At 38.1% G+C, this 26,664-nt stretch overlaps 2 protein-coding genes across 3 annotated transcripts; one reads left to right on the top strand and one right to left on the bottom strand.

The window, feature by feature from the left end:
- Window positions 1-509: 509 nt before the first annotated feature.
- Window positions 510-10,581, bottom strand: LOC140280311 (serine/threonine-protein kinase pim-1-like). Its single transcript, XM_072375609.1, has 9 exons — window positions 10,536-10,581; window positions 9,131-9,301; window positions 3,108-3,202; window positions 2,979-3,026; window positions 2,651-2,869; window positions 2,290-2,470; window positions 2,021-2,191; window positions 1,815-1,902; window positions 510-606 (listed from the first exon to the last, which is right to left on the bottom strand). Exons 1-9 carry the CDS (start codon window positions 10,579-10,581, stop codon window positions 510-512), a joined length of 1,116 nt encoding a protein of 371 aa, XP_072231710.1.
- A 1,688-nt stretch (window positions 10,582-12,269) lies between these two features.
- On the top strand, window positions 12,270-24,796 carry LOC140280238 (hepatic and glial cell adhesion molecule-like). 2 transcript variants are annotated; one of them, XR_011909394.1, is made up of 7 exons: window positions 12,270-12,397; window positions 14,043-14,384; window positions 17,601-17,882; window positions 18,859-18,948; window positions 19,073-19,140; window positions 21,456-21,529; window positions 22,841-22,931. XR_011909394.1 is itself a non-coding variant. In XM_072375541.1 (7 exons), exons 1-7 carry the CDS (start codon window positions 12,313-12,315, stop codon window positions 22,988-22,990), a joined length of 1,095 nt encoding a protein of 364 aa, XP_072231642.1. In that variant the 5' UTR covers window positions 12,270-12,312; the 3' UTR covers window positions 22,991-24,796. The 2 variants fall into 2 exon arrangements, 1 of the variants encoding a protein (XP_072231642.1); XM_072375541.1 differs by having other exon boundaries at window positions 18,855-18,948; window positions 22,841-24,796.
- The last annotated feature ends 1,868 nt before the right edge of the window (window positions 24,797-26,664 follow it).

Here is a 26,664-nt window from a genome sequence, read left to right as displayed (position 1 = left end):
CTGGCCGTATACATCGTGAAGTGTGTCTTTAGCTGCTCACACTGCGAGACATGCAAGCATGCACTTGTGCAAAATGCAGATGATGCACATGAGCATGTTGTTCTGCTGCAGTTGAAGGAATTCAAACCGGCTGCACTTTATCGGCCATCTGATGAGGTCTTCACTGTCGTCCAGCATGTGGAGCAGCTGTTCCGTTCAGGACAGATGGAGTGCACCAATGCAGTGGAACAGCTGGAAGAGGAGGCCATGCTTCTGGAGAGCAGCCTTCCATCATGCCATGATGTGAAGAGAAAGATAGTCTGCAAATATGTCAGGCTGAGGTTAAGGATTGCGGCAAAGTGCATCAGGGCTGAAAGGAGAGAAGACTAGAGTAAAGGTTACCTTGGCAGCAAGAGTCAGAACAAGAAGGCCAAGAAGGCTCAACCTCCTGCACCAAAGGCCATAATATCTAGGCCACTACCAAATACTTTAGTTATTGCCATGGATGTATTTGGCCTCTCCATTCCTGCTCAACCTCCAGCAACCACCAGCATCTTCCTGCAGCCATCAGTGAGACACCAGCGAGCAGTCACCACTAGTAGCTTCCAATGGTAGCAGCAGCAGCCTCTGCGAGCAGCAGCAGACACCACCAGCAGCAGACACCACCAGCAGCAGACACCACCAGCAGCAGACACCACCAGCAGCAGACACCACCAGCAGCAGACACCAGCAGCAGCAGACACCACCAGCAGCAGACACCACCAGCAGGAACAGCCACCGCCAGCAGGAGCTTGCAGCCAAATCTGGCTCAATATATGTATTAAGTTTAGTCCCTATTAAATCAATGAATAAAATGAATTCATATTTTTATTGTTAATGTTCTATTGTCATTTTATCTGTGTCTTGTAAGATGCCATTGAGTGCTTTGAAAATTGTGTCTAAAAATGGATTTTATTTTTGTAATATTTAGCGCAATTCATTTTTTCACATTTGAGATCATTCAGTCATCAGTGATACATACCTCCTGGCAGAGGCCCCACCCAATACCTGAGAGGGCCAAGCGCCCCAGACAGCCACACAGTGGGCCAGCACCTGCCCCAGGAGAGCCCCGGGAGTCGTGACGTGCCCACAGGTGGGTGAAGTCGCGAGCAGCGGGGAGAGGAAACACCCCCCCCCGGGAGTAGCACAAGCAGGCCAGATGACAGAGTAGATATTTCTGAACTCAGTTATATAGGGCTAATATAAATGTGAAACTACTTGAACTAATATTCAAATGTCAGAATATTAAATAAACATTCACTTTCTTTGAAAATTGTGTCTAAAAATGGATTTTATTTTTGCAATATTTAGGACAATTCATTTTTGCACATCTGAGATCATTCAGTCATCAGTGAACACTTCCTCTCAGAGAAGTGAACACTGATAATTTAAAAAAAAACAAATTTTATAATTGTTCTGTTCCTCTTCTGGTTGTCTTCTGCAACACTGTAGATGTACCTGTTGAAGAACTAATACAGAAGGATTCTATTCTATTCTATTGTGTTCTATTGTATTGTATTGTGTTGCGTTATGTTCTATTCTATTGAATTGTATTATATCATCTTGTATTCTGTTGTATTGTATTGTGTTATGTTCTATTCTATTGTATTCTAATATATTGTATTCTATCCTATCCTTACATCCTCACATCACAGAGAATGTGACATATTTATAATGTATATTTATTCCTGTTAAATTCAGACATAAAGATTTAGGTTTAAATTTAAACATGAATCAAACTTTCAATAAAATGTCATTTGTTTTGATTAACAGTGTGTGTGTTGTTTCTGTCTCACGTGAACCAAGTGTGATTCAGAAGCTGCTCCAGCGTGGGGCGCTGCTTGGGAACTTTAATCAAACACTGCTCCAAGAAATCCAGGCAATCTGGAGGATGTGAAGAAAAAGAACAAACATTGTTAGGTCTGCAGTGGTCTATCAGAATGTGAACTGAAACAGATTATCTTTTCTTAATGACAGATGTGTGTATGGGTGTTTGTTTTACCTTGAGACAGCGTACTGCTAATCTTTAGTCTCTTCCTGATGAAGTTAGTGGACCTGAAATCTTTGTTGTGGAGCATTTCGAACAGCACCACTCCTACCTGCCACACTGTTGTAGGTCCAGCACTGTATGTACAGGAGCTCAGCCACTCTGGAGGGACATGAGCACTGGTACCTTGAGGATAAAGACATAAGAATAAATGTTAGAGGAGGAGTGGCTTTGGTTTTTAAATCACTGATTGGAGAAGAGCAAAATCTGAAGTAATAACATACCATAAAAAGTCCGATATATAGATGTCTTTTTGTTGATGCAGCTCATTCCAAAGTCTATGAGACGAAGTCGTGGGACATCTGAGCCGGTCTCAATCAGGATGTTTTCAATTTTGATGTCTCTGTGGAAGATGCTGTTTTGTTTCAGGTGGACTGCTGCATCAACTAACTGTTGTATTATAATCTGAAAGAGGAAAAAAACAGGTTAGATATTTAAGCAGAGAGGATGGTGTGACATTTTTTATGGCTTTAAATTATTTTGATAACCATTATGAAATCATTTAAATAAAAAAAGCAGAAAGTGTGACGATGTCTCTCAAAGAATGACATTCACAAAGATTGCAAATATTTTCCATCAGCTTACTTTGGCCTCATCCTCCTGGAGGGAGCCTCCATGCTCTTCGATGTAGTGAGCGAGGTCCTCGGCAGGCATTGGTCTCTCCAGCACAAGAATCAGCTCCTGCTGTAGATCATACCAGTCCAGCAGGGACACAGGTGCTGAGTGCCCCACTGAACTGGCAGTGCTACCTTCCAGCTTCAGCATGACAGCCACCTCCACTGAAATCTGCCTCCCATTCTTGTCCTGAAACATCACAGCAACAAAGAAAGTGTTAGGCAGGGAAAACCACAGTTTATCTATAACCCAGTGATAGTGCTGATAAAAGCAGAAGTTACTGCCGTTGCTAACTTACTTTATGTTTGCAGAACACTTTGTCCTTTGGAATGTGTTTGATGGCTACCTGCAAGATATAAACGAGACTTTGGTTAGTCACATCATACAGTGAGTGTCTTGAATATGACAATGTGTGTCTAATACATACGGGTAAATTATCTTCTCTCCGACAGCCTGCAAACACAGATCCACAGCCTCCTTCGCCGAGCTGATTTTTCTCCTCATATTTCTCCTCAAATTCAGCTAAAATAAAACATAAACATCATTTTAGTTTGACAGTACATCAGAAGAATTTCAATGATAATTTACACAGGTTACCTCTAAAAATTCTCTATATATATATTTAAAAAAACAAACATATATATATATATATCGCCTAGGTAATACCTAATATAAATACTTAGATTAAATATAACGCACTTGAAGCTAAATGTTACATTTTTTTATTAATGACTGACCTCGTTGGGCATCTATTTGGTCCTGTATGGTCTCAGTTTTCTTCGTTCTCTTCCTACTCTGTGTTTCCTCAGCAGGTAAGGCCTTCCTCTTTCTATTACCCCTCCTTATATCCCCATCAGATGTACAACCATCTAAATTGTTGCTACTGGATCCTATAAATGAAAATAACACATTGAAACATTAGCATGATGACACTCACATGTTTGTAATTTGATTGAAAATGTGTGTTTAGATCAGTGTGACAAAGTTAAAGGACATTATAATATTCAACCACTACAGCTAAAATGTAAGTTAATTATGCAGCTGTAATTTCACAGAATGCACCAGCCTACCACTTTGGGTTTCTTGAGGGTGCCTCTCCATCTTCTGTAACCTTCCTCTTTCCTCTTTTCACTGTCCTGACCTCGTCCTGACAGCTTGTAGAAGGTCCTGCCACCTCAGAGACCCTTGTTCTTTTATTGGTCAACTGCTGGTCAGGACTGGCTTTTCTTTTGGTTGCCTTTGTCCGGCCATCCTTCACTGAACGTGTCATGCTACTGTCAACTTCTACAAATAACAATAAAAAAAGTTGTCATTTTGTTATTAATTTATCAAATAATTCTTTATCACTCCCCAAAAAAGATTCAGATTACAGACACATAACCAGTGATGATGATCTGAGGAAAACAGGGAGTGTAATACAGAAACTTCTTAATTTGCAAAAACAGTTGTAACTGTTTGGTAACCACAGTATTTTAATTAGTATTAAAACCAAATTTAGGAAAAATAAAAGTCATTACAGATCTATTGTTTGAAAATCACTTTTAGTATAACCCAAGAATACCAACTAGCCTGAATTTTAAACAAATTGTTAAAATTTCCAAGTTATACTTTTAAAAAGAAAAAAATGTTTATCCTAAAAATAAGTTTGGAAGTTTCTGCATTACAAACCCAGAAGTGTAGCTTAAGGCACAAACTGAATGATTCATATATATAACCAAAATGAGTAATTTCAAGTTGTTGCATGAATTTCTCCCTTACTTTGATCTTTCTTGAGGGCTTTCTTTGTCTTCTGCACAAAATCTTTGTTCATTGTGATTTTTATGAAGTTCCAGGTATAGATTCAACACGCGTAGAGTTAGTCTTCACAAAAGTTCTGAGATATTAGTGAACTGAACTATAGAATGTTCTGATGTATGTTCTGATGTATGTTCTGATGCATGTTGTGATGCATGTTGTGATGTATGTTGTGATGTATGTATTACATTTGAGTGACATCATCAAGGTCCTTCATGATGTCGCCTAGCAACACAGAAGGGTTTGGCTCGCCCTAGGCAATATTATGAAATAAACCAAGTATTGCCTGGTAAAAAAAAAAAAAAAAAAAAGAGAAAGGGATGTGGAAGTTTCAACCATTTCTTGCCTTGATCATCAAGGGAAGTGTGAGATCACTGATGGAAAAAATGGAATGAATGAATATTTCTATTTATCTGTAAGACTAAATGAGCAGACAGAAACTGTAAATAACAGTGAAGGATGAGGATTACAGTGGTTGATAACATCTGATTATACAACAGATGGTATAATCCTGGACATGTCAATGGGAAGTAGCATCTCTGCCCCCAGTTGTTGAACTAATGGCTGTGAGTTCCTTTTCATGTTGTCCACTGAGAGATTTCACCTACTGACACTGTTTGTGTATTCATCAGCTAAGTTGTTTCCAAACTGCAAAAACAACACCCCAATCTATTCGTGGTGATTTTCGAAGATTTCTACGATACCCTTTTCTGCTGAACTTCAATTCACCACAGTCTGAACCCTCTGAGCCAAACTTTCTGTCATTAAAAAAAAAAACAAAAAGGGAAAAAAAATAATAACAATTTTGAGCTACATCACTAATTTTGAATAAAGTATTTTTCTTTTCTTTTCTTTTCCTTTCCTTTCTATTCTATTCTATTCTATTCTATTTCTCGCTCTTCTTTGGATGTTGGCTGCCTTTTGTTTCGTTCTCTGTCAAGATGATCCCACACAGCTTCAATAATGTTGAGGTCCGGGCTCTGCGGAGGATTCATCCCTCCATGAGACCTGCTGCCACTGATTTTCAGTTCACCTCTTCTCCATATCTCTCCCTGTATTGTTTAACGCCTGTAAAACTGTGTTGTCTAAGGTATTTTTCATCAATGCAGCTAACCAAATTAGAACAATTTATGTCTTTTCAACATGCTGCTCGTTAAAAAGAACCTAAATACACAATTTAAAATTTGTGTATTGCTATAAGTTGTCATTTATGTGTTGACAAAATACTGGTTCATGTTTCGAGGTCCATTTTCTAAGCCTGAACTATCTAATGGTCAGTGTTAAGTGGCTTATCAAACCGAAAAACAAATTGATCTGAAAATAGTCAGGTGTCAGAACTGAGTGGAAAAAGCAGCCATGTCTAAAAGAAAAACTGTTAGACTTTTGGAAAGCCCAGACAACTACTGCTCAATATCATTTCAGTCATTTTGCATTTGGGAACAAATAGAGTTAAGTGTGAAGGTTTTTTTTTTTGTGGGTGCTTCAACAACATACTGCCGGGAGAGGCTTGTCAATGGTGCAGTTACGTCTCCATGCCGTGGTTCGTGCCAAGGAGATGAATATAAATGACTTTTCAGGTGGGCCTTATCAATTCATGCAACTGCCTCTCTATCAGAGTACGGACAATGGTGTGTCAGAAACTGCCAGCAGACTTCCAAGCCATAAATAAATGCAACTTGTACATGTTTTTTTCCTCTACAGGAGGAATTTTTTGACTGATGCAATTTATACTCTGGAGAAATTAAAGTCCGGAAAATGCAGATGCGGATGAAGTCATAACAGGGTTTGGGGAGAGTGGAAGTAGATGGAAAGCAACAGCGACTTGTGTAAAACTGCATCTCTTTTGTCCAGGGGACCTGTACTACAAATCTTTCGGTGATTTGAGTTAACTAATCCTAACCATTGACATCTCGCTAAGCAGTACTACGATGCTGGTTATTAATTTAGTAAGCCAACCCAGGTTTTCTAACTAACATTCATGTAAAACAGGTGGAGTTAGCACTATTAACGCATCAACTTCTATTTTCTTTCATCAATTTCTAAGAGAAGTGATTTGTCAAGAGGGGGTACTTTTAAGTGTGTTGATCTGGGAGAGCTAACAGGATTAGCCATGATAGGTAGTTCCACATCGGCTATATGTGGGCTTGGTTAGCTACCAGGTTGTTTTCAATGGTGCAGAGCCAAGCTTCCACATCCAAAGCTACAAAAGACTACTGTTGTCACAAGTGCCACCATAACTAAAGGAGGCTGAGGAGTAGATTAAACCAACTGAGCGAGTGAAAGCAGGAGATGGATGGGGAGAACTAACAGCCATGCAACACATGCAAACTTGAGATATACCTAAAGGAGAAAAAGTGTGTTACTAAACTTACAGTGTAAGATACGCCACTATGGGTATACAAGTAATTAAGAACTGAATTAGATCAACTAATTTTGAATTAAATTAATGATATTCAACTAGCCAAGAGAAGCGAGCAATTCCACAGAGCACAAGCAAGCGACACAGGAAGTGATGCAATAACCTTAACCATGAACATTAGCATGTCAATTCGTATACAGTCCAATTCAGAAATACACTTAAAATCTCCTTTCAGAAAGTGGCGTACTGATTATTATACATGACAACTGATTACACTGAATTTCAAAAATAGGAGACTGACAGTGCATGTAAAGAATCAGGAAGAAAGTGAAAAATATCCACTGTAAAATGACTGTCATGGAACTGTGTAGCTAACTTATCAGATATAAACATGCACACTAATGGATGATAAATTTATGAAAATGAATCTTACATAGGTTTGAAAAATAGGTCTCATCTTAAACTGAGGAATTGCTACATTATGTGGTCATTTGGGGAACTTTTTCACATCCAAAAATGACATAAAACAATGCTATGTGGGTACGTGTGTCGTCAGACAATGAGATATAGTGGAAAAACCCCCCACAAAACTCCTTCAACATTTGAAATGCCATCACACAACAGAGCATGAGGAAGTCATGCTGCGGCGAAGTGAAGGAGTGGACAAAATATACAGACCTGCAGCTAGTTCTGCTAGGGCGAGACAGGCATCACTAACCCTTCTTTTAATGCATTAAGCTTTTGTAAAAAAGTATTGGTATCGTTATCAGTATCAACAAAATCACTTTGGTTTTACTTGGTAATGGATCTAAATAAAAATTAGTGCCACTATAATCAATCAATCATGAAATACAGTGAACACAATTAGTAATCAACAGGCTTTTCTCTACCTTATAGCCATTCCTGCTGGACTTCAAGGCACATCTCATCACATACCCTCCATGGCAAAGCCAGGTCCTAAATATCAACATAATTTAGAATAGTAGCAATGAGCCAAATGAATAGAAAATAGAATTGAAAAATACTTAATCAATAGTGGGTGTAAATATCCACTAACACATCCAATGTCTTGATGAAACCTGTCTGTTAATCTAATCCACACCATAATGGTACATCAGACAACACGACAGTACACACAACAAAGCTCCCTAAACAACATAAGGGATATTCATTTATCAGCCTTTGCCATTTTCTGTTGATTTAAAATGCTCAAAACACACTGGACCTAAATACATAAAAACAAGAGTACTAACCACATTTAAATGATATGAGTCTGACTTTCTTACTCTGAACATTTGTTTCAGGAATGCTTATAGTTCTCCTCTATGCTACATACAATGTAAAAACTTACTTTTTTTGAATAGCATACACACTACTGAGATGATCTTTTCAGACTTCTGTACTTTTTTGGAACCTAATGGTTTTCACATAGTTTCAGCTACTTAACTCTTCTAATGGCAAAATATTTAAGTCCTTCAGATGTGTTTTTACATTAAACTTTTCATAGGTATGACCAATACCTGGATATTAAATATTTAATTATATGACATCTGAATATTTTCAAAACTGGAATATGGAATCCAAGTGTGTGGGTAGTGAAATCACCTTATTCTAAAACATTGCTTCAAGATGCCGCCATGCCAGAGGCAGTCTATTGCAGCAGCAATTTTCCTAGTACAGTACACAAGTTTCTTCCCTCCCCCTCTCCCTCTCCTGTAGTGAAGCCACTCACCCCACCCTTTACCCAAACCCCCATGGACACGAAAGACTTTCCTTTCTTGACTGACTGCTACCTCAACTTTCCAGTATGTATCCAACAGATTCTGAGGCTTAAGAGGGTGCTGGTGCTGTGGAAAACATGCTGCCTTGGTCCTGTCCCAACATTTCAGATCTATTGCTGCTTCAACCAATTGTTGTAGTATAATCTGAAAGGCAGGGACAAAAAAGGTTAGATATTTAAGAAGAGAGGATGATGAGAGGTTTATTCTTGTTAAACTCAGCTATACAGATTTAGGTTTAAATTTAAACAGGAATCAAACTTTCAGTTGTTTTGATTAAAAGAGCGTGTGTTGTTCCTGTCTCACATCAATTAAGGGCGACCTAGAAGCTGCTCCAGCGTGGGGCGCTGCTTGGGAACTTTAGTCAAACACTGCTCCAAGAAATCCGAAATCCAGGCAATCTGGAGGATGTGAAGAAAAAGAACAAACATTGTTAGGTCTGCAGTGGTCTATCAGAATGTGAACTGAAACAGATTATCTTTTCTTAATGACAGATGTGTGTATGGGTGTTTGTTTTACCTTGAGACAGCGTACTGCTAATCTTGAGTTTCTTCCTGATGAAGTTAGTGGACCTGAAATCTTTGTTGTGGAGCATTTCAAACAGCACCACTCCTACCTGCCACACTGTTGTAGGTCCAGCACTGTATGTACAGGAGTTCAGCCACTCTGGAGGGACATGAGCACTGGTACCTTGAGGATAAAGACATGAGAATAAATGTTAGAGATAGAGGATATTTTCCACTTTGATGTCTCTGTGGAAGAAGCTTTTATACTTAAAGTGTACCGCTGCATCAACCGTCGCATTATTGTCAGAAACCGACAGGACACAGGCGCAGGATCAATTTCAAAGTAAGATAGTTTATATAATAAACTCTGGACAGAGAAATAAACACTTATGAAAATTACTAAGGCTCTGATCACTCTTACTATAGAAGTGTAAGAGGCCGGTATAAAACTTAATCAAAAGAAACAGTCTCTCCACTCTAGGAGGAAAACAAAAGGTCTATGAAAAGATTAATATTTAAATTTAACCATACGAAACTCCACCTTCTAATGGAGGAACTATAGAATATATCAAAGAACAAAAATCAAGCAGCCACTCCTATAACGGAGGAGCTATGAAACATTACAACAAAAATCTCTCAAAAGGAGGAAACCAAAAACGACCAATATAAACAGGTCATACAGTAGCATTAGCTAGCTTAGTTAGCTAGCTAACTTTCACACTTTCACACAGTACAAATGCACGCATTTCTGAAGTATAAAAATCAAATAATACTTACACGTTTCAGATGTTTCTTTGTAAAATAATCTTTGGAGTTGACACTTGTGATATAGTCTGTGTGGTCCACAAAATATATGTTGCTGTCAGTAACAGTTGATCAGAATCAAATGCACCTATGAAATTCCATCGGAAATGAATGCGGATCATTTTTGACCCACTTATTGAAGCTTGGGGTAGTAATACAAAAATTAAATTTTGTAAAATGTATGAGAGGTAAGTTTAAATTTTAAATGGCATGATATCAATAACATGTTTTTTGATGAATAGCTGAAATATGAAAAGATGACAACTTTTTTTCCCAAAGATATTGCAAAAAAACAACCTCACCAGGTCATTTTTGAAACACTTATGGATCTATGATATTTACACTGTTTTGTTTTCTTAGTTGGTAGTATGTTTGTGCATTTCTATTGTTTTCTCTGGTTTAATAAAATAGTTATTTTTTGGTTGTTATTATTATTCCTTAGTTATTTGGTTCTGTGTTCTTAGTTGGTATTATTCTCTATCTCTGCATTTTACCTTTAGTGTTTAGATCCTGCCATTACCCTTAGATGTCCTCAGTTGCTGTAGTCTTTCCCCCTGTTTGATCCTCAGCTGCACTTTAACACCTGTCTCCACTCAATCAGTCACTGTACTTACTTGTTTCATCAGTCCCTCTGTATTTACGCTCCTTTGCTTTGCTCATTCAAGATCTTGTTGTTCATTCGTTTCGTCTGGACTGCTGCTTTCCACATTTGGGTCCTCCGCACCATTCACCTCAGAAATAGAAGGATCTGACTACATGGACTATCAGGACCCTGGCCAAGGCTGAGGGTGGTAGGTAGCCTTTTGTAGATGCTGCGTGCTTAGTCATGGCTTAGACTATTCCTGTTTATGGCAAAGTTGGAAGAGAAAGTGAAGGCAGTACGCATTGCAGCTTTGCTGGGGATCTGCGGAGTAGTTCCTGCTGCCACCTTCTCACTGTCTGGCTGTCCGGCCTTTTTGTGGTCCAGTGTGGCACCACCAAGGAGGTCTGGTTTGATACTCCTCTTTCAGCCTCTGAAAGGGTCAACCATGGCACTTCCCCCAAGTGGCATCAAAGAGCCTTCTGCAGTGCTTCAGTCCATGCTTTAGATCAGTTTCTAGATCTCTCATAACCCTGTTTTGTTTTCTTACTTTTCGTTTGCCTGTTGTTTTCCACATTTGGCTCTTCAACTCAGACTTGTGACAATAGTCCTCCTATTCTGACATTATCACCAAGAACAGTAACAATGCACACTCCTTGGTTGCTACGTTTGAAAAGTCCAACCATTAACATCCATCTGTGCCAGAAGCCTCTGAATTTATATCTACCAAAGCCTGCGATGACTTTATCGCTTTTTGAACAATAGACAAGCAATCAACGCCTCAAATTACAGCTGCTGGAAATGCAATGTCCTACTCTCCACAAATGTCAAATTGGAATATAATGACACAATTTTATCCAATCAACCAATATGACTTTGAAAACATTATAAAGCATCTGAGACCCACAACATAATGTTTGGACATTATTAGCAATCTTTTTCAGACATTTTTCCAGACTTTCTGGTTATTGTTGACACTACTCTTCTGTCAGGTGTTTTTCCACCTTTACTAAACAGCAATCAACAAGCCACTATTAGAAAATAACAATTTGGATTCCTAACAAAATTACAGGCTGACATCAAACATTTCCTTTTTAGGTAAAATCGTAGAAAAAGCTGTTTTTCAAGAGTTGAACAAATTCTTGACACAGAACAATTGTTTTGGTATCTTCCAGTCAGGATTCCACCCAAACCACAGCAATGAGACTGCTATTTCAAATTTCAAAATTGCCATATGTTTGAAATAGATTAGTAAAGATTCTGAGTTCACACTTTGAAAAGTTATCTTTGTTCTAAAATAAAATGTATACAGGGCTTTTATGATTTGATAATCATTGTTTTTTTATTCACATTTACTTTACATTTCTTTTAATTTAATCAGTAATATTACATTAACTTTATTTAATTCATGATTCCAAGTGTACTTTTTTGTCATAGAGTGACCCTCAGCTTTACCCTCTTAGTTTAGAGCCACCACTTTTAAAGCTGAAAGACTTCTAAGTCACAGATGTTTCACCACCTCTGCACTTTTTTGTGAGGTGATGAACACCAAAGTCTCTCATGACACAGTCAAATGTATCTTTTATCAAAGAACTGATTTAGTATTTATTTCCATGAAAAAATACAAAGCTAATGAATTCCTAAAACAGAAATCCAAACACACAGACTTTTTCCCAGCGTTGCAGTGGCTCTTAGAGAACAAGATGTACTCAGTGCCAGCACAGCCTGAATGAATGACTGTGTCCTCCGTCCTGCCCAGAGTCACAAATCATGCTGACTGTCTGGCAGCAAAACAAAGCTTGAGACCCAAGATGCAGGCAGAGAAGGACATTTCTTCGAAAGCCAAAAATATTTACCTGATTTTATTGCTCATATGTTTTGGTTTCTTCAATTCAGGTATGTAGCATTCTTCTTTCATTTTCTGCACAAGCAGATCAAATGCTTTTGGTTAAAAATAGTAAATAAAAAGTTTAAGTGTCCCGTCCATTGTTTGCAATAAGAAAAAATACATTTGTTTGTATAACGGTCTTAATATGAATGTCTTAACATTATATTCATTTGAAAATAACCCCTTTACTTCTTATCAATGTTCTGTTGCTGAACTCAAGAATTACAAGATGTTTTGCACTCATGTTTTTAGTTTTATAGTGGATTGTGGGGGAAAAGACAGGGAAGACAACTTTGTAATAAAGTGTAATTCTATTTATGTATTAAACAAAACAAGATAACGATTTGACACAAAATAATATAGTCATAGGTTTCTGATAATTTCTTCAGTTGTTACAGCCTTTGGCAATGTTACGGCAACTAGTTAAACTGACTAAAGCTCTGACAAAGATTGTATTTGTTGTCAGGGTATTGGATTGTATTAGACTGTGTGGGTGTTGGCTGTGTGTGCCCACCCCTTGTAAGTAATACCATAATTGTCCCTGCAGGCTGTACCAGAACTAGTGCTTTCAGATGTTTTCAGCTGTGACTGTGTGTCATCACTGTCCTGCTATTGTTGTGAGTCACTGAGCTGCTCTGTTTCTGCAAAGCTAGCATGGCATCTGTATTTCTCCCATTGCTCTTTTCATGAACTGCCAAGAAGGAAATTTGAACAAAACAATCCTCACTTTTGTTTGCTCATGCTGGCCCATCCCAGAAACTGACAGCTGTTACCATGGTAATGGGGATCTGCCATGCAAACTGGCTTGTGTATACAGCAGTGATGTGTTGTGGTGTCTGCATCACTTATTTTGAAGTTACTCTTTGTTGAACTACTATATATGTTATTATATTTGCACAAAACAGACACACAATGAACAGTGACATCTACTTTACATACTGCCTTTTTGCGAGAACTTTCAACAATGATTGCTCATAAAGCCTCTGCAGTAGATTGCACACTTTATGTACAAGTAACATTGCTAACTGATAATTTCACAGTGCACAATGCAACATCAACAGTTTCTTGCAATCTGAAACTTCACCACTAGATGTTGTGAAATTCTACACTACTAACTTAAAACTAATTCAGTTATCTTGATTTCAATAGAAATACTAATAGTACTTGGACAGATGGACATCTAGCATAGATATATCTGTATTCTTTGAGCTGCAGACTTAAGATATGATCAAGATAGTTTGTTTTCTGAAACAAACCATAGAAAATGGACAAGAAAGTTGATAGGGCACATTATGTTTGTCAGTCATGTCTTTTTCCATTTTCAGTTTCTCAGTATCAGAGTATTTAACAAGACTTTCTACTCTTGCTTATCAGCTAAGGTGGCCTTATTTCATGAGTTTATTAAGATAGCCCTTAGATAGATAATGCATTAATAAAAAATATGTTCTGTTATTTAAAAATGTTGATCCAGCTGTGGAGATGCATCAGGACTGATGTGTCACGCAATATCATCATTCACTAAAATCTGTCAACCTGTGATGACCACAGTGAGATGACCACAGTGTGAGATAGTATCATTTAGATGTGCTAAGTTTGAACCGGGTAAGCATGGAAATCAAAATGGCTGAAACTCTTATTTGTGTTTCTCTGCAGGTGAAGTGGTGGCAGTGAATATGACTATTCCCAACACTCTCATTAAAGGAGCAGTTGGAGGGGAGGCCCTTCTTTCGGTCCGCTACAACAGTTTCAGCTTTGACTCCCCGGTCATTAAGTGGCAGCTCAAGAGGGAAAAGTCTGTCACTGTTGTCCAGTCAATTGGAACAGAGATCATTGGGACCCTGAGGCCAGAGTATCGTGACCGCATCCTGGTATTTGAGAATGGTACTCTACTTCTCCACAACCTTAGACTCTCTGATGATGGAACTTATGATGTGGAGATCTCCATAACAGATGATACCTTTACAGGAGAGGGCAGCATCACTCTCACTGTGGATGGTAAGAGTAGTAGATCTCAATTTGTCAGGGTATTGTAAGCCTTAAAACTCAGTTTACTCTCTTCAGCATTCTTCAAGAAACACGATTTGGTCTTTGACATACCGTAGACCACAGACCAAATTAAGTTTGATTATTGATGACTTGACTCAGATTCTAAGATTTAGTCTTGACTGAAGGGATGCTAGATTTCCATGAGTGATGCCTTCAGGTAAAAAAGACAATGTACATTAGCCAAAAATGTTGCTACCTTGCAAGCCTCAGGTCCCTTAATAGCAGTTCATACTGAGAGAAACAAACTGAAAAACTCATATGGATCATATGTTTAGAAACATCCATGCTGGACTGGAATCAATCGGCTGTTCTAGTACACACAGCCATTTTTCTGTACTACCAGTGTACAGAGAAAGTTTTCCTCAAAGAAAATTTTGCAAACATTCACTTATTGAAATTGAAATCCTATTTTACCCTCTTGCACAACCGCTTTGTAAAATGTACATGAAAGCAGAATGCATTGATTTGTAAATCTCGTAAATCTTTGTTTTATTCACAATAAAGAAAACATGTCATACATTGAAAGTGAAAAATTTTACTATTTCCCAAAAGATATTAGCGAACCTTGAATTTGATGCTAGCAACACATCTCCAAAAGTTGAGACGGGAACAACAACAGGCTGTAAAATGAAGTTGGAGGGACTTTTTGCAAATATTTTGGTTGATTGGCAACAAGTCAGTAACATAAATAGATACAAAAAGAGCACCTTGAAGATAGAGTCTCTCAAAAATAAAAGGCTGAAGAGTCTGCAAAAAAATTTGACCAATTGCGAGCACAGTTCACTGCGAGCTCCACAAATGCAGGCCAAAGGTCCATCATGCAAGAGAGAAGGCACGTGTGGTTTCTAAAGATGCCATTTTCTTTGAGCCAAAGCCCTTTTAAAATGGACTGAGGCAAAGCAGAAAACTGTTCTATAGTTCAATAGTCAGACACACCAGAATTTGAAATTCTATTTGTAAATCATGAACACAGCATTCTCTGGACGAATGACTAGAGGGACCATCTAACTTGTTATCAGCGCTCAGTAAAAAATCCTGCATCTCTGATAGTATAGAAATGCAAAATCTCAATATCTTATCAATACTATTAACTCAATCTTATGACTGAATACTATAGCATTGATAGCATACATTGATAAACAGCACTAAAGGTTGCAGTTCCACAGTAAATGCTCAATAAATTGTACATAGGCTGTTTTCCTCACTCTTTTCCCTAAATAGGTTTGACTTACATCAACCTCCATGATGAATTGCAATTCAACGTCTTCCTGTGTTGGTCATGACATCAACTTCTGATGTATCGCTACATGAAGATCAGTATTGCTTCTTAGTAGAATTGTCCAGAATTGCTGAACTGACCTGCATGCAGTCCAAAACTTTTGCCAACTGAAAACAATTAGTTCATAATGAAACTTGATATGCAACAAAGATAACCCAGATTTGTTGAGCGGCTAGAAATCTATATCAGAAAATAATAGAACATGCCTCTTTCAAAGGTCCAACTACTGGTCTCAGTTCCCAGATGTTTACAGACTGTTGGTAAAAGAAGAGGGAATGATACGCAGTGGTAAAACAGGCCCTGTCTCAACTTTTTGAGATGTGAAATGTCACATTTTCAGCATGTTATCTTTTCTGTGTTGAATGGAATTTTGATTTCTGAGATTTTGAAATTACTGCATTCTGTAGTCTTTATTTTTTGTTTGGGGGGGGGGGGGTTGCAATGACAAACCCATATTATTCCTCACAATGCTGAATTGTTCAGAGTTTGTGACGACATTCTGACGACTGGGCAGATTTAAAGGCCTTACGCATCCACAGAGGTATTTTCTCTTTGGCTGATGAGGTTGCTGATCTGCCTGTAGGTGGGAGGAGCTATGCTTGGAATCTTATGAGTTCACCATAATCCATTAATCATTTGACTGTGCTGGTATGTTGCTTGTTACATAGCAGATAAGACAGAAGCTAAACAAATCTGGGAGCCTGTTCAACATATCAGTGCTTGTCTATCAATATTAATATTATAGTAAACTGTTATTTCATGTTTTCACATCTTTGAAGTATTTTTAGAGACACTGGAGAACATTTTCTGGTCAGACTAAGGTGTATTCTTTGAAGTTATGCTAAGTAGGAATATTAAAAATGTGTAAAACAATGTGTACATTTCTGTAATTGTCACCTGTCAGTTCAAAGTTTGTGTTTGGATCTACACAAATGGCAAACCATTAACACAAATGGGCATTGTTCGAGTACCATTTTGAAGCACACAAATCAAGGCTGAAAAATATTTGATATTTTGCAGGAAGAGATGACAAAACAGACAGGGAGAAGTCAACTAGAAAGACTGCATGAAAAAAAATCTTTAGGTGTGCATTATCACTCAGAATGTTACAGTACAACTACAAAGATAACAATGTTTTTTGAATATTTTATGGAGTACAGGTCTATTCAAAATGAAGGAAATTAAAGGACTACAAGAAACTGGGCTTTGTCCACAAAAAAAGGGAGACATTTGCAATATTTTGTGTTGCTTACTGTGAGACAATCTGTGGCACATGCTTACCTAGTATAATCTACTGTCTAACTGTCACCAGACAGTCAGCATCTGGAAAACTCCCTCTCACCAACTAATGCTATAATTCCAATCAAGCTCTACAATACACTGATATGCTGTGTGTCCATGCACAAAATCTCAATATCTTATCAATGTTATTAATTCAATCTTATGACAGACAGTATAATAGCTACATTGGTAAACTGTGTTAAAGGTCGCAATTCCACGGTCAAGGCTCAATAAATCGTACGAAGGATGTTTTCCTCTTTCTTTTCCCTACATAAACCTAATCTACATCTACCTCCATGATGATGAGCAGTTCAGCATTTTCCTATGTTGGTTATGATGTCAACATCTGATGTATTGCTACATGAAGATGTATTCTGTAAATTTAGCAAAAATCTTTTAAAACAGGCTTAGTATAACTTAGTTTGGGTAAGTAATTAAAACAATAATAATTATACAATCGGATACTAATTTCCTGGTTTATAAAATTGATTTTCAATGTTAACATTTTGTCATATTGCATCATATTATATCTATCCATCCATACATCCATCCATCAATATTTATATATATCAAAATCCATTTTTTCTGCTTTCACCTTTACCCAGAGCCTATATCCAGGCCCTTCATCGACATGGAGGCTTCTTCAGTACTGGAACTCAGTGAAAACGTCATCTTCAACTGCTCCCATGACAATGGAACCAGAACAACATACAGGTGGTTCAAGGGTGGAAAGCCCTTGACCAATCAGACGAGGTTTGTGTTGTCACCTGATCAGAAGCTGTTGACCATCACGCGGGTGTTGATGGTAGATGATGACGTCTACAGCTGCGTAGTGGAGAATCCTGTGGGCAATATGACAAGCCTGCCTATCAGACTGGCTGTGTACAGTAAGTGATGACTTGTTTGTCACAGTGCAGGCAGTACTTAATTACATCTTGCAATACATATTGACATGGTCAAGCAGAATGAAAGTGTGATCCTTACTCAGAGACACAGTTGGAAAACCTCAGAAACACATGACAGAATCAGCTAAAAGTGTCAAGTCAGACTTCCAGAGTGCAGACCTTAAATGTGTAATTCAGAGGTATATTATACATTTTCATAAATATTTTGTCATTTTATTAAAATTCAAAAGTCAAAAGAAATATCGTCATTACAATAGGTTGTCACGTGCCCCTTCTCCCATTTCCCAATTTGAACACACTTGATTCCCCTCCTGACTCCACTCGTGTATCAGTCTCTTCCACCTGAGATGTGAGCAGAGGAGGCAACAAGAGACATGAAGAGAGATGAGGCAAAGTTACAGGCACTTAACAAAATGAGACATTCTTGCTATGTCATATGGAATGGAAATGGATCTATTAAATACAATAAAATAGTAAATGGCAACACTGTAAAGTGTTGATCTGACGATAGTGCTTAATGAAAATGTATTAAGAGAAGGGTCATGAATGACAACTGTATTTCATGGCAAACCAACCGATAGTTGTGGAAATATTTCTCTGAAAATATCAACCTCAGCATGTCAAAGAGGGTTTGTCAAAAGTTTGTTGCAATTTTCAAAGGAACAGTGGATCATCACCTGTGAACCATAGTTATCTGGACAAAATGACATGACAATTCATTGAACAGTTGTTAATATACTACAGTGTGGACTGAAACAAGAAACATACAGTCCACACTGCCATACAGCTGCATAGATACATACAGATACATACATACAGATACAGAAACAGATACATACAGATACTAGCATGACTGAATGTAGCTTTACTCAGAAATATATTTATTCAGCATTAAACCTTCATTGCCCATGAATGTTTTCTATGTGTTGTTCATTAACTTTAATCATACATCAGAAAGAAGTTCCCTTTATATCATCCTTTCCACTGGTGGAATCTTCCTTCTCATCACCTTGGGGACAGTATGCGCCTGCTGGACTCCTTCAAAAAAGTAAGACTTGATATTTAGTTTTGAGTTAACCCTTAATAGCACAAATACATACTTTTAAAAGCCTACCATTAACAACAAATAAGCAAGCCTTAAACATTTAACAATTTTGTTGTCTAAATCCAAGACAGCAACCCAGAAAGCCTCTCTCCAGGATTCATGACCACTCTCATCACATACCCATCAATCACGATGGTAAAGTATCTTTTTCACTTTGATTTTGGTTACCATAAAGTGTGAAAAAATATACAAACATTACGTGTAAAGGTTACTTGACTTGAATAATTTTTCCTATTCCCAAAAAGTCAAATAATTTTTGCAACATAAAGCATCAGTAACATTATAAAAAACCTCCTGTACCGTTCTTTGTTACAGCAGAGCTGAAGAATCCTCTGACTGAAACCCTTTATTCTTTCATCCTTATGTTTTGTCGAAGGTGTGCAGTGTTGTCCATTATGTTGAGGAGCTTATAGAACATTAATCTTTGCATATTCAACACAGAGAAGTCCCCTGCACAGAGCAGCCTTCTTTATCAGTTTATTTCTTTGAGTCACTGGCTCTGGTGCTGCTGCCCCACCAAATGGCTGCAAAGTCTACTCCTGGTCCTTCTAAACCACCCAATTATATCCTTTATCTTGGTTACATTCAGGATAAGGAGATTGTTGTCACGCCATGTCACAGTCTCCTGTGGTGCTCCTGTGTGACTGACCACATTGTCAAAAGCGTAGCCCTTCAGTCTCACAAACTGTGGCCGTTTGCCAGGTAGTCAATCATCCAGGAGATTGTGGAGGCATTCCTCCTCTATTTTCTGCAGCTTCTAGCATCACCATATCGACTGAATTGTATTAAAAACACTGGAGAATTCAAAGAATATCATTGTCTTTCTTAAGCTCTCTTTCATCTGCCTGGGTTGTCCGGATGAGAAAAGGCTCACTGAAGCAGATAGGTGATAGCATCTTCAACACATACCCCCAGACGATAACTAACTGTAGTTAGTTGAGCCAATAACAGTCTCTCCAGAACTTTCATAATATGGGATATTAGGATAACTGGTCTGTAGTCACTGAGGGCAGATGGATGAGAATTTTTTTAAGTGCCAAAGCAAGGCAGGATGTCTTCTAAAGCACTTGAACGTTCTCCTGACTCAGGCTGAGGTTGAAAAGGTTCTGTAGAATGATGCATATCTATTTAGTACAGGTCTTCAGGACCCTGGGGCTGACACCCATTGGAGCTGCAACCTTGTTTTGGTTAGGTCTCTCTCAGATGGAGACAGCCAGGATGGAGGAGGAGGCAGAGGGGGTCTCAGTGTGTCCTGATGTTGGAGGACATGTTGGTAAAGCTGTTTTAAGATATATGACTGAGGTGGAGGATACCATTGTGAAGGTGTGACGGGGAAGCTGTTGGTACAGAGAGGTTGTGAGGTCTGTGTGATTGGTGCCATGAGAGGAGAATGCTAGTCCTTGCTCATGCTCATCTATCAGGTTCAGGTCAGAGCAAGGCCTCTCATTGAGCTCTGAATCACATTTCTCACAAGAAATGTTTTAAAAGTCAGGGAGCACCTTTGTCACATTGTGATGCCAGAGACCAGAACCAGATGTGCGTACTTGCAGCAGTGGTAACTATATTGAAGTAACTGACACAAGTAAAACATGAATAGATATTAATACAAATTATGCATTTCATATGCTGTGTTAATATAATTTAGCAATGGTTTTTATGATTTCACATCCAGAACAAATTTGTGGGAAATTTTTCTGCAGTTAAAAAGTTCCCATACATTTGAATGGAATAAATCTACCTTTTTATTTTCCCTAAAGGTGCAGTTAACGAACCATTGGAATGTTGGAAGAGTAGGAAAGAGGGTTATGTAGTTGAAATCTCCAAAGATTGCAATGAATGCAAGACTACATTTATGACTTCATAACTTTTGTTGTGATCTGGTTCTTTATAAATAAACTGAAATAAAACTGATTTGAACTGAGTTGAATGCGTTGGGATATTACGTTTGTAACCTGGCAACGACTGAGCTAAATGCATCATGGGCAACTACAGCAGCAGCACAGGATGAGGCATGTACAACTATCAAAATAACTTGGCATCTAACAGTTTGACGTCCTGGGCACAGGTTCTCTCCTTCACAGTGACATATCCATGATATATCTGTTGTGAACAAGCACTGTAACAACTCCACTTTTTCTTTTGCCACTATTTCTAATGCCACTGTCTGCCCATATAGTTTGAAAGTCAGATAGAAGTGTTGGAGTCCTGTATATGCTCCTGCAGCCATGTCTTGGTGAAACAAATAATATTCCTGCTCTGTCCTCGTCAGTGTTCAAAGCTTACCCAGAGACAGGAATGTCTGCATCGTCTGTCCATGGGGATTTGGGGTCTTATTCCAGGCATTAGATGGGTTTTGGAAAGCCCAATCAGCTGCACCCATTTGTCAACTGTTTGCTTTTCATGTGGCAGTGTGTATGAATAACAGTCCAATGTATTGTTCTTTATCACAGATGATGTGCTACCAAAAATGACAGACCATAATGGGATTAATGCAGTAACTTCACTTTATATCCTCCAGCGAAAGGTACCTCTTTCATCACTACTCTTATTTTGATTTGCAAATGCTTGATAATTGGGATTCCTGGTTTGTTTTCAGCAGGCACATCATAATTAGCTCTGCTGGAACACTGGCTAATATGATTTGCATAGCTGCAGTGCAGGCTGCTAGAAAAGGATATTAAAAGTATTGCAGTATGTGACTGACTGCTGCTGTGTGTGCTTAACATTTGTAATGCAGAGAGCTCTTGTTCCTATAAAGTTCATTAAAACCTAGAAAGATTTAATAATAGCTGTCGACCCTGTTACGCAAAGATTCTGAGATCTGCCTTGTTAGCTTAACTGACCAAGGTATCAAATTAATCACAGAAAACACAGTGAGTACAGCCATGGGTCTTTAGAAAATCTTTTATCTAGGAAAGGAGTTAAGACCTGCTTTACTTCCCACATGTGCCCAATTATATTTCATGTATTTTTAACAATCTATTTTAGTAAGAGAAGAGCTGGGACTCCTTTAAATCTTATAATAAGAATTTATGGAATACACACACACAAAAAATATCAGGCACCACTTATGGAAGTCACAATATTATGGAATTGAATGCCTCAGTAAATCTCTCAAGTATTTTGTGCTGTAGATCAACTTTTCTCATTCAAATGTATCTCTCCTGAGTCAACACACATATGGGCATGATCCAATCTTCTGTCCTTAGTGTCCTTAGTGTTTTTTTGATGAAGTAACCTCTTTAAATGCGTACGTGGGCATATAATCACATAAAACATCAATTACTTCAATCAAATTATTAACCCAGATCTTCAATAGCTCATTTCTGAATCAGAGTTTTCTGCAAATTCAAAACGTCACACAGATCTTTGTTTTGGAAGAATTTTAGGAATCATACACATTCCAGCTATGGTAATTATGCTCCCTGAGAACAACAATGCAACACATTTTGGTCATTAACTTGTAATATATTATTTATTGTTGTTCAAAAGCTCTTCGGTGTTGAGACTGAAGCTGTTATGGACTGGATTAAGCTGAGGGCCCAAGCTTGTCAAGCTAATTTATCAATTTACATGAAAGGCGGAGATGGTGTATTGCAGCTAACACAGATTTCATCTTGTGTATGTCACAAATAATTGCCTTTGCAAGGACACAGTGATTGTACGAGTTTATAAACCATGAATTTTAGCTTTAAATAAAAACCAAGTGCTGAGATTTGTTTGCCTGTTTGAAAGCACAGTGAGTCAGGGACTCCGCATGTCTTCTGTATAGAACAAATCATATTTCAGAAAAGGCAGATTCAAATAACAAATAGATTTGGGCTCTTGTTTGCAGGATCCCTCCATGGATGACTCCTCTAGCAACGGTATTGGATCTCCTTCTGAACCTGAAAAGCCGCCATCCTACACCACTTCCCCAAAATACACCCATTCTCTTAGCCAGTCACTTGGGTCTCCTGCCCATGCCTCCCAAAAGTATACCTGACAGTCCATAAGTTAAAACTCTCCAAAATGCAGCAAATGGTAGTTCACACCATCCTATTATTTACTGCTTCTGAATTATGCTCCTTTCCACCAAAGTGGTTCCAGTGCTGGTCCGCACCTAGTTGTAAGAACTAGCTTAGAACCAGTTCTTTTTGTTTTGCCCACTCAAACAAAGTTGAACCAACTCTTAACTGGCTCAAGAACCAACCCAGCACCAGCACCTGGTCGAAAAGGGGTATTAGTGGTCCAGCTCTTCTACCTGAAGTCGAGAGGGATCTGAAAACCATTTTCTATATTTTTACAACATTTTTCAGTTTTTGATCAAATGAAGCTTAGTCCTCGTGGCATCTTTAAGTGATCTTTTTTATCTGTCTGACACTATGACATGTAGACACCAGTATCTGGCCTTTGAATGACAAAAAAGTACTTTTGTACCTATTATTTGTGTTATTTTAGCTATAGTAATTTCCAGGAAAACTATTCAAAAATGTTTTTAAGCCATCTTACCCTCAAGGAGTATGAACTTACGTCAAATAAAAATGCACTCTTTAATTTTGAATTTAGGCAGAACTGATGTGAAAGGGTTGGCAAAGCCTTATCAGGCTACTAGAGCTGATTAGAATAGTTTGGGCTTTTGCCAGGAGGCAACCTCCCTAACTTCTGCTTTAACAGGAAACATTGAAAAATGTGTTGTTTCAAAGCATTCTTTCAAAGGAATATAATTAAGTAGTTTCTAAAAGACTTTGAACCCTGTATTTGGGTTTACCACATATCATTGCTGTAGTTGATTACAGGAAGTCCAAAATGTGTGGTGATAAGATGCATTTGTAAGTGTAAAGAAAGTGGCTTATTTGTCATGAAAATGCTACTGTGTTACTGCTCTGCTTTGCGTGACATTATCTACTGTGTTCAACGAAATTCAGAAACTATATTGTAATATTTTGTGATATAATATTAGCATTTTTTTAGTTCTAATAGATGACTTAACAGTGATACCATTTCAAAGGACAGTCCATGGTATTTGAATTTTATATAAACTTCAATAAAATATGAAATTCTCAAATGAGAGTTTTTTGTACCCTCCTTGCAATGTTGAGTTTCTGAATAATAAACATTTAAAGTTAGTTACTTTATAGGGCACCAATTCACAACAAAGTTATTGTCAAGGCACTGTATAGAGGAACACAAGTTCAATGCAAGTCAATTTAGATATAGTCCAAATTAATCAAGTAATAATCAAATTCATTATATTAAAATTTGGTCTAATTCTTTACAATTGTATTAACTTAATGCCAATTCATAATAAGTTGTCCAGCAGAGGAAACCAATGGATCAAATCAAATCCTTACTTGTCCGAAGCATCCACAGGGTGGTGGAGAAAAAGTAGAGAGAAAGAATTCCCTTTTAATTGGATGAGAGCTCCAGCAGACTATGGAAAGGTGGCAATCTGCTTTGACTGATTGGGTGGGTGAGCCATGATACCTGGTATGGGTTTCAAAAAAGAAAGAGAAAGAGGTCATTTCCAAAAATAAATATCTGATTCTCAATCTATGGAGAATATAGAAGTCAGAAGTGCAATTTCCCCCTAACAGACAAACTGCTGTGTATGCGCATAATACTTAATGTATATGATGACACGGTTGCTAATTCAGTTCCAGCCTGAACAGTATGATTTCAGTGAGTGTCTAATCAAATGGAGATATATAATGCCATAGTGGAATGTGGAATGGGAATTAGGTAACTTCTTTTTAGTTGTGTATTAAATGTTTTTTTTTTCTATTTGTGAGTTTATTTTGCATGTCATCAATAAACAGACATCTAAAATACAGTCAGAAAGCTGTTTGTCATCTTCATGTCTGTAACGGCAAGTCAAATGTAACCAAATTGAGGTCATGGCAACCAAAGTTGTAACTAAAGACCACATATTAAAGTTTCAAGAACAATGTCTCTAGATCTACCAAGGTTGGTACCATATATGTATTTCTAATAAAATAATTGAAAGGACACAAAAGAAAGAATATACTATCGAACTGGATCAATCTACCAATAGCATGAGGAGCGCCTCAATTAATGTTGGTCAAGGTGAAGTAATTAATGCGATAAAAGAGTTAAAAACGGACCTCAAAGGAGACAACGAAAGGCAAGGCAAGCCAGTTTATTTATATAGCACATTTCATACACAGCTGCAATTCAAAGTGCTTCACACAGATATACACAAACACGCAGTCACTCAGTAAGTGCGTGATGGTCATTAAAAGTAAAAATAAAAATGATAATAAAAAAATAAGATAACTAAAACAGAAAGAAAATAGTCAATAAAAGCATATAAACATGAACATAAACATAATACAAGATAAAACATTGGAAACAAAGAAAAGTTAACAGAAAGCGTCTGAAAAAAGTTTAGTCTTAAGTCTAGATTTAAAACAAGAGACTGTGCACCACAGGGGACTGTGCTCTCTCCCGTCCTCTTCACCTTGTACACACCTGACTTCCAGTACAACTCTCGGCTCTGCCACATGCAGAAATATTCAGATCACACTGAGATAGTTGGCTGTGTCAAGGATGAACGGGAGGGGGAGTACAGGAGCCTGGTTGAGGACTTTGTGGGGTGGTGCAGGTCCAACCACCTACAGCTAAACACCTCCAAGACAAAGGAGATGGTGGTGGACTTCGGGAAGAAACCAAAGCTCCAACCTGTGTCCATCGAGGGGGTCGATGTGGAGGTGGTCAGGACATACAAATATCTGGGGCTGCAGCTGGATGACAGATTGGACTGGACAGCAAACATAAACTCTGTACACAGGAAAGGACAGAGCCGTCTGTGCTATCTGAGAAGACTGGGGTCCTTCAACATCTGCAAAAAACTGCTGCAGATTTGTTTTACCAGTCGGTGGTGACCAGCATCCTATTCTACGCTGTGGTTTGCTGTGGAGGTAGCAGCAAGAAGAGGGACTCTGCCCAACTGGACAGACTGGTGAGGAGAGCTGGCTCAGTGGTGGGCACAGAGCTGGACTCTCTGGTGACAGTGGCAGAGAGAAGGACTCTTGACAAACTGCGGTCCACCCTCTGCACAACACCTTCATCAGGCAGAGGAGTGTGTTCAGTGGCAGACTGCTGTCTCAATCCTGCTCCACCAACAGACTCAAGAACTCTTTTGTCCCTCTGGCCATCAGGCTGTACAACAGCGCTCAGTGGTACTTCTGCTAGTTCTACGGTCACTTTATATATGTAAATAATTTATAGCTGTACAAAACATTTTATTTCTACAGTTACTTCTTAGTTTGTAATAATTTTTGTATAGATCCTAATGTATGTTCCATTATTTTTTATTTTTTTGCTACTGGATGCTTGAATTTCCTTCGGGATCAATAAAGAATCTATCTATCTATCTATCTATCTATCTATCTATCTATCTATCTATCTATCTATCTATCTATCTATCTATATATCTATCTATCTATCTATCTATCTATCTATCTATCTATCTATCTATCTATCTATCTATCTATCTATCTATCTATCTATCTATCTATCTATCTATCTAGAGAGAAGAGAGAAGCTCTCTCTAAAATGAAAAACCCTACATCTTAGCTGACAAAGGGACAACCTCCATTCCAGTGTTCTGGAAAGACAATCTTCTGACGCAACTGAACATCAGTGAAGTACAAGTAA

This window comes from Leuresthes tenuis, unplaced genomic scaffold, assembly GCF_036924035.1.
Source record: "Leuresthes tenuis unplaced genomic scaffold, fLeuTen1.0.hap1 SCAF_21, whole genome shotgun sequence".
Lineage (NCBI taxonomy): Eukaryota > Metazoa > Chordata > Actinopteri > Atheriniformes > Atherinopsidae > Leuresthes > Leuresthes tenuis.
The sequence above is the reverse complement of the archived record's forward strand: the minus strand, read 5'-3'. Positions and strand labels throughout refer to the sequence as shown.

Bases quoted from the DNA above. Each gene is read 5' to 3' on its own strand.
- LOC140280311 (XM_072375609.1), bottom strand. From the start codon at position 10,581: ATGAGCAAAGCAAAGGAGCGTAAATACAGAGGGACTGATGAAACAA. The intron at 9,302-10,535 runs GTAAGTACAGTG...TTTATCCTCAAG, and splicing joins CAGAGGGACTGATGAAACAA to GTACCAGTGCTCATGTCCCT. The intron at 2,471-2,650 runs GTAAGCTGATGG...TTCCTCTTTCAG, and splicing joins TCCAGGAGGATGAGGCCAAA to ATTATAATACAACAGTTAGT.
- LOC140280238 (XM_072375541.1), top strand. From the start codon at position 12,313: ATGCAGGCAGAGAAGGACATTTCTTCGAAAGCCAAAAATATTTACCTG. The intron at 17,883-18,854 runs GTAAGTGATGAC...ATCATACATCAG, and splicing joins TATCAGACTGGCTGTGTACA to AAAGAAGTTCCCTTTATATC. The intron at 21,530-22,840 runs GTACCTCTTTCA...TCTTGTTTGCAG, and splicing joins TTTATATCCTCCAGCGAAAG to GATCCCTCCATGGATGACTC.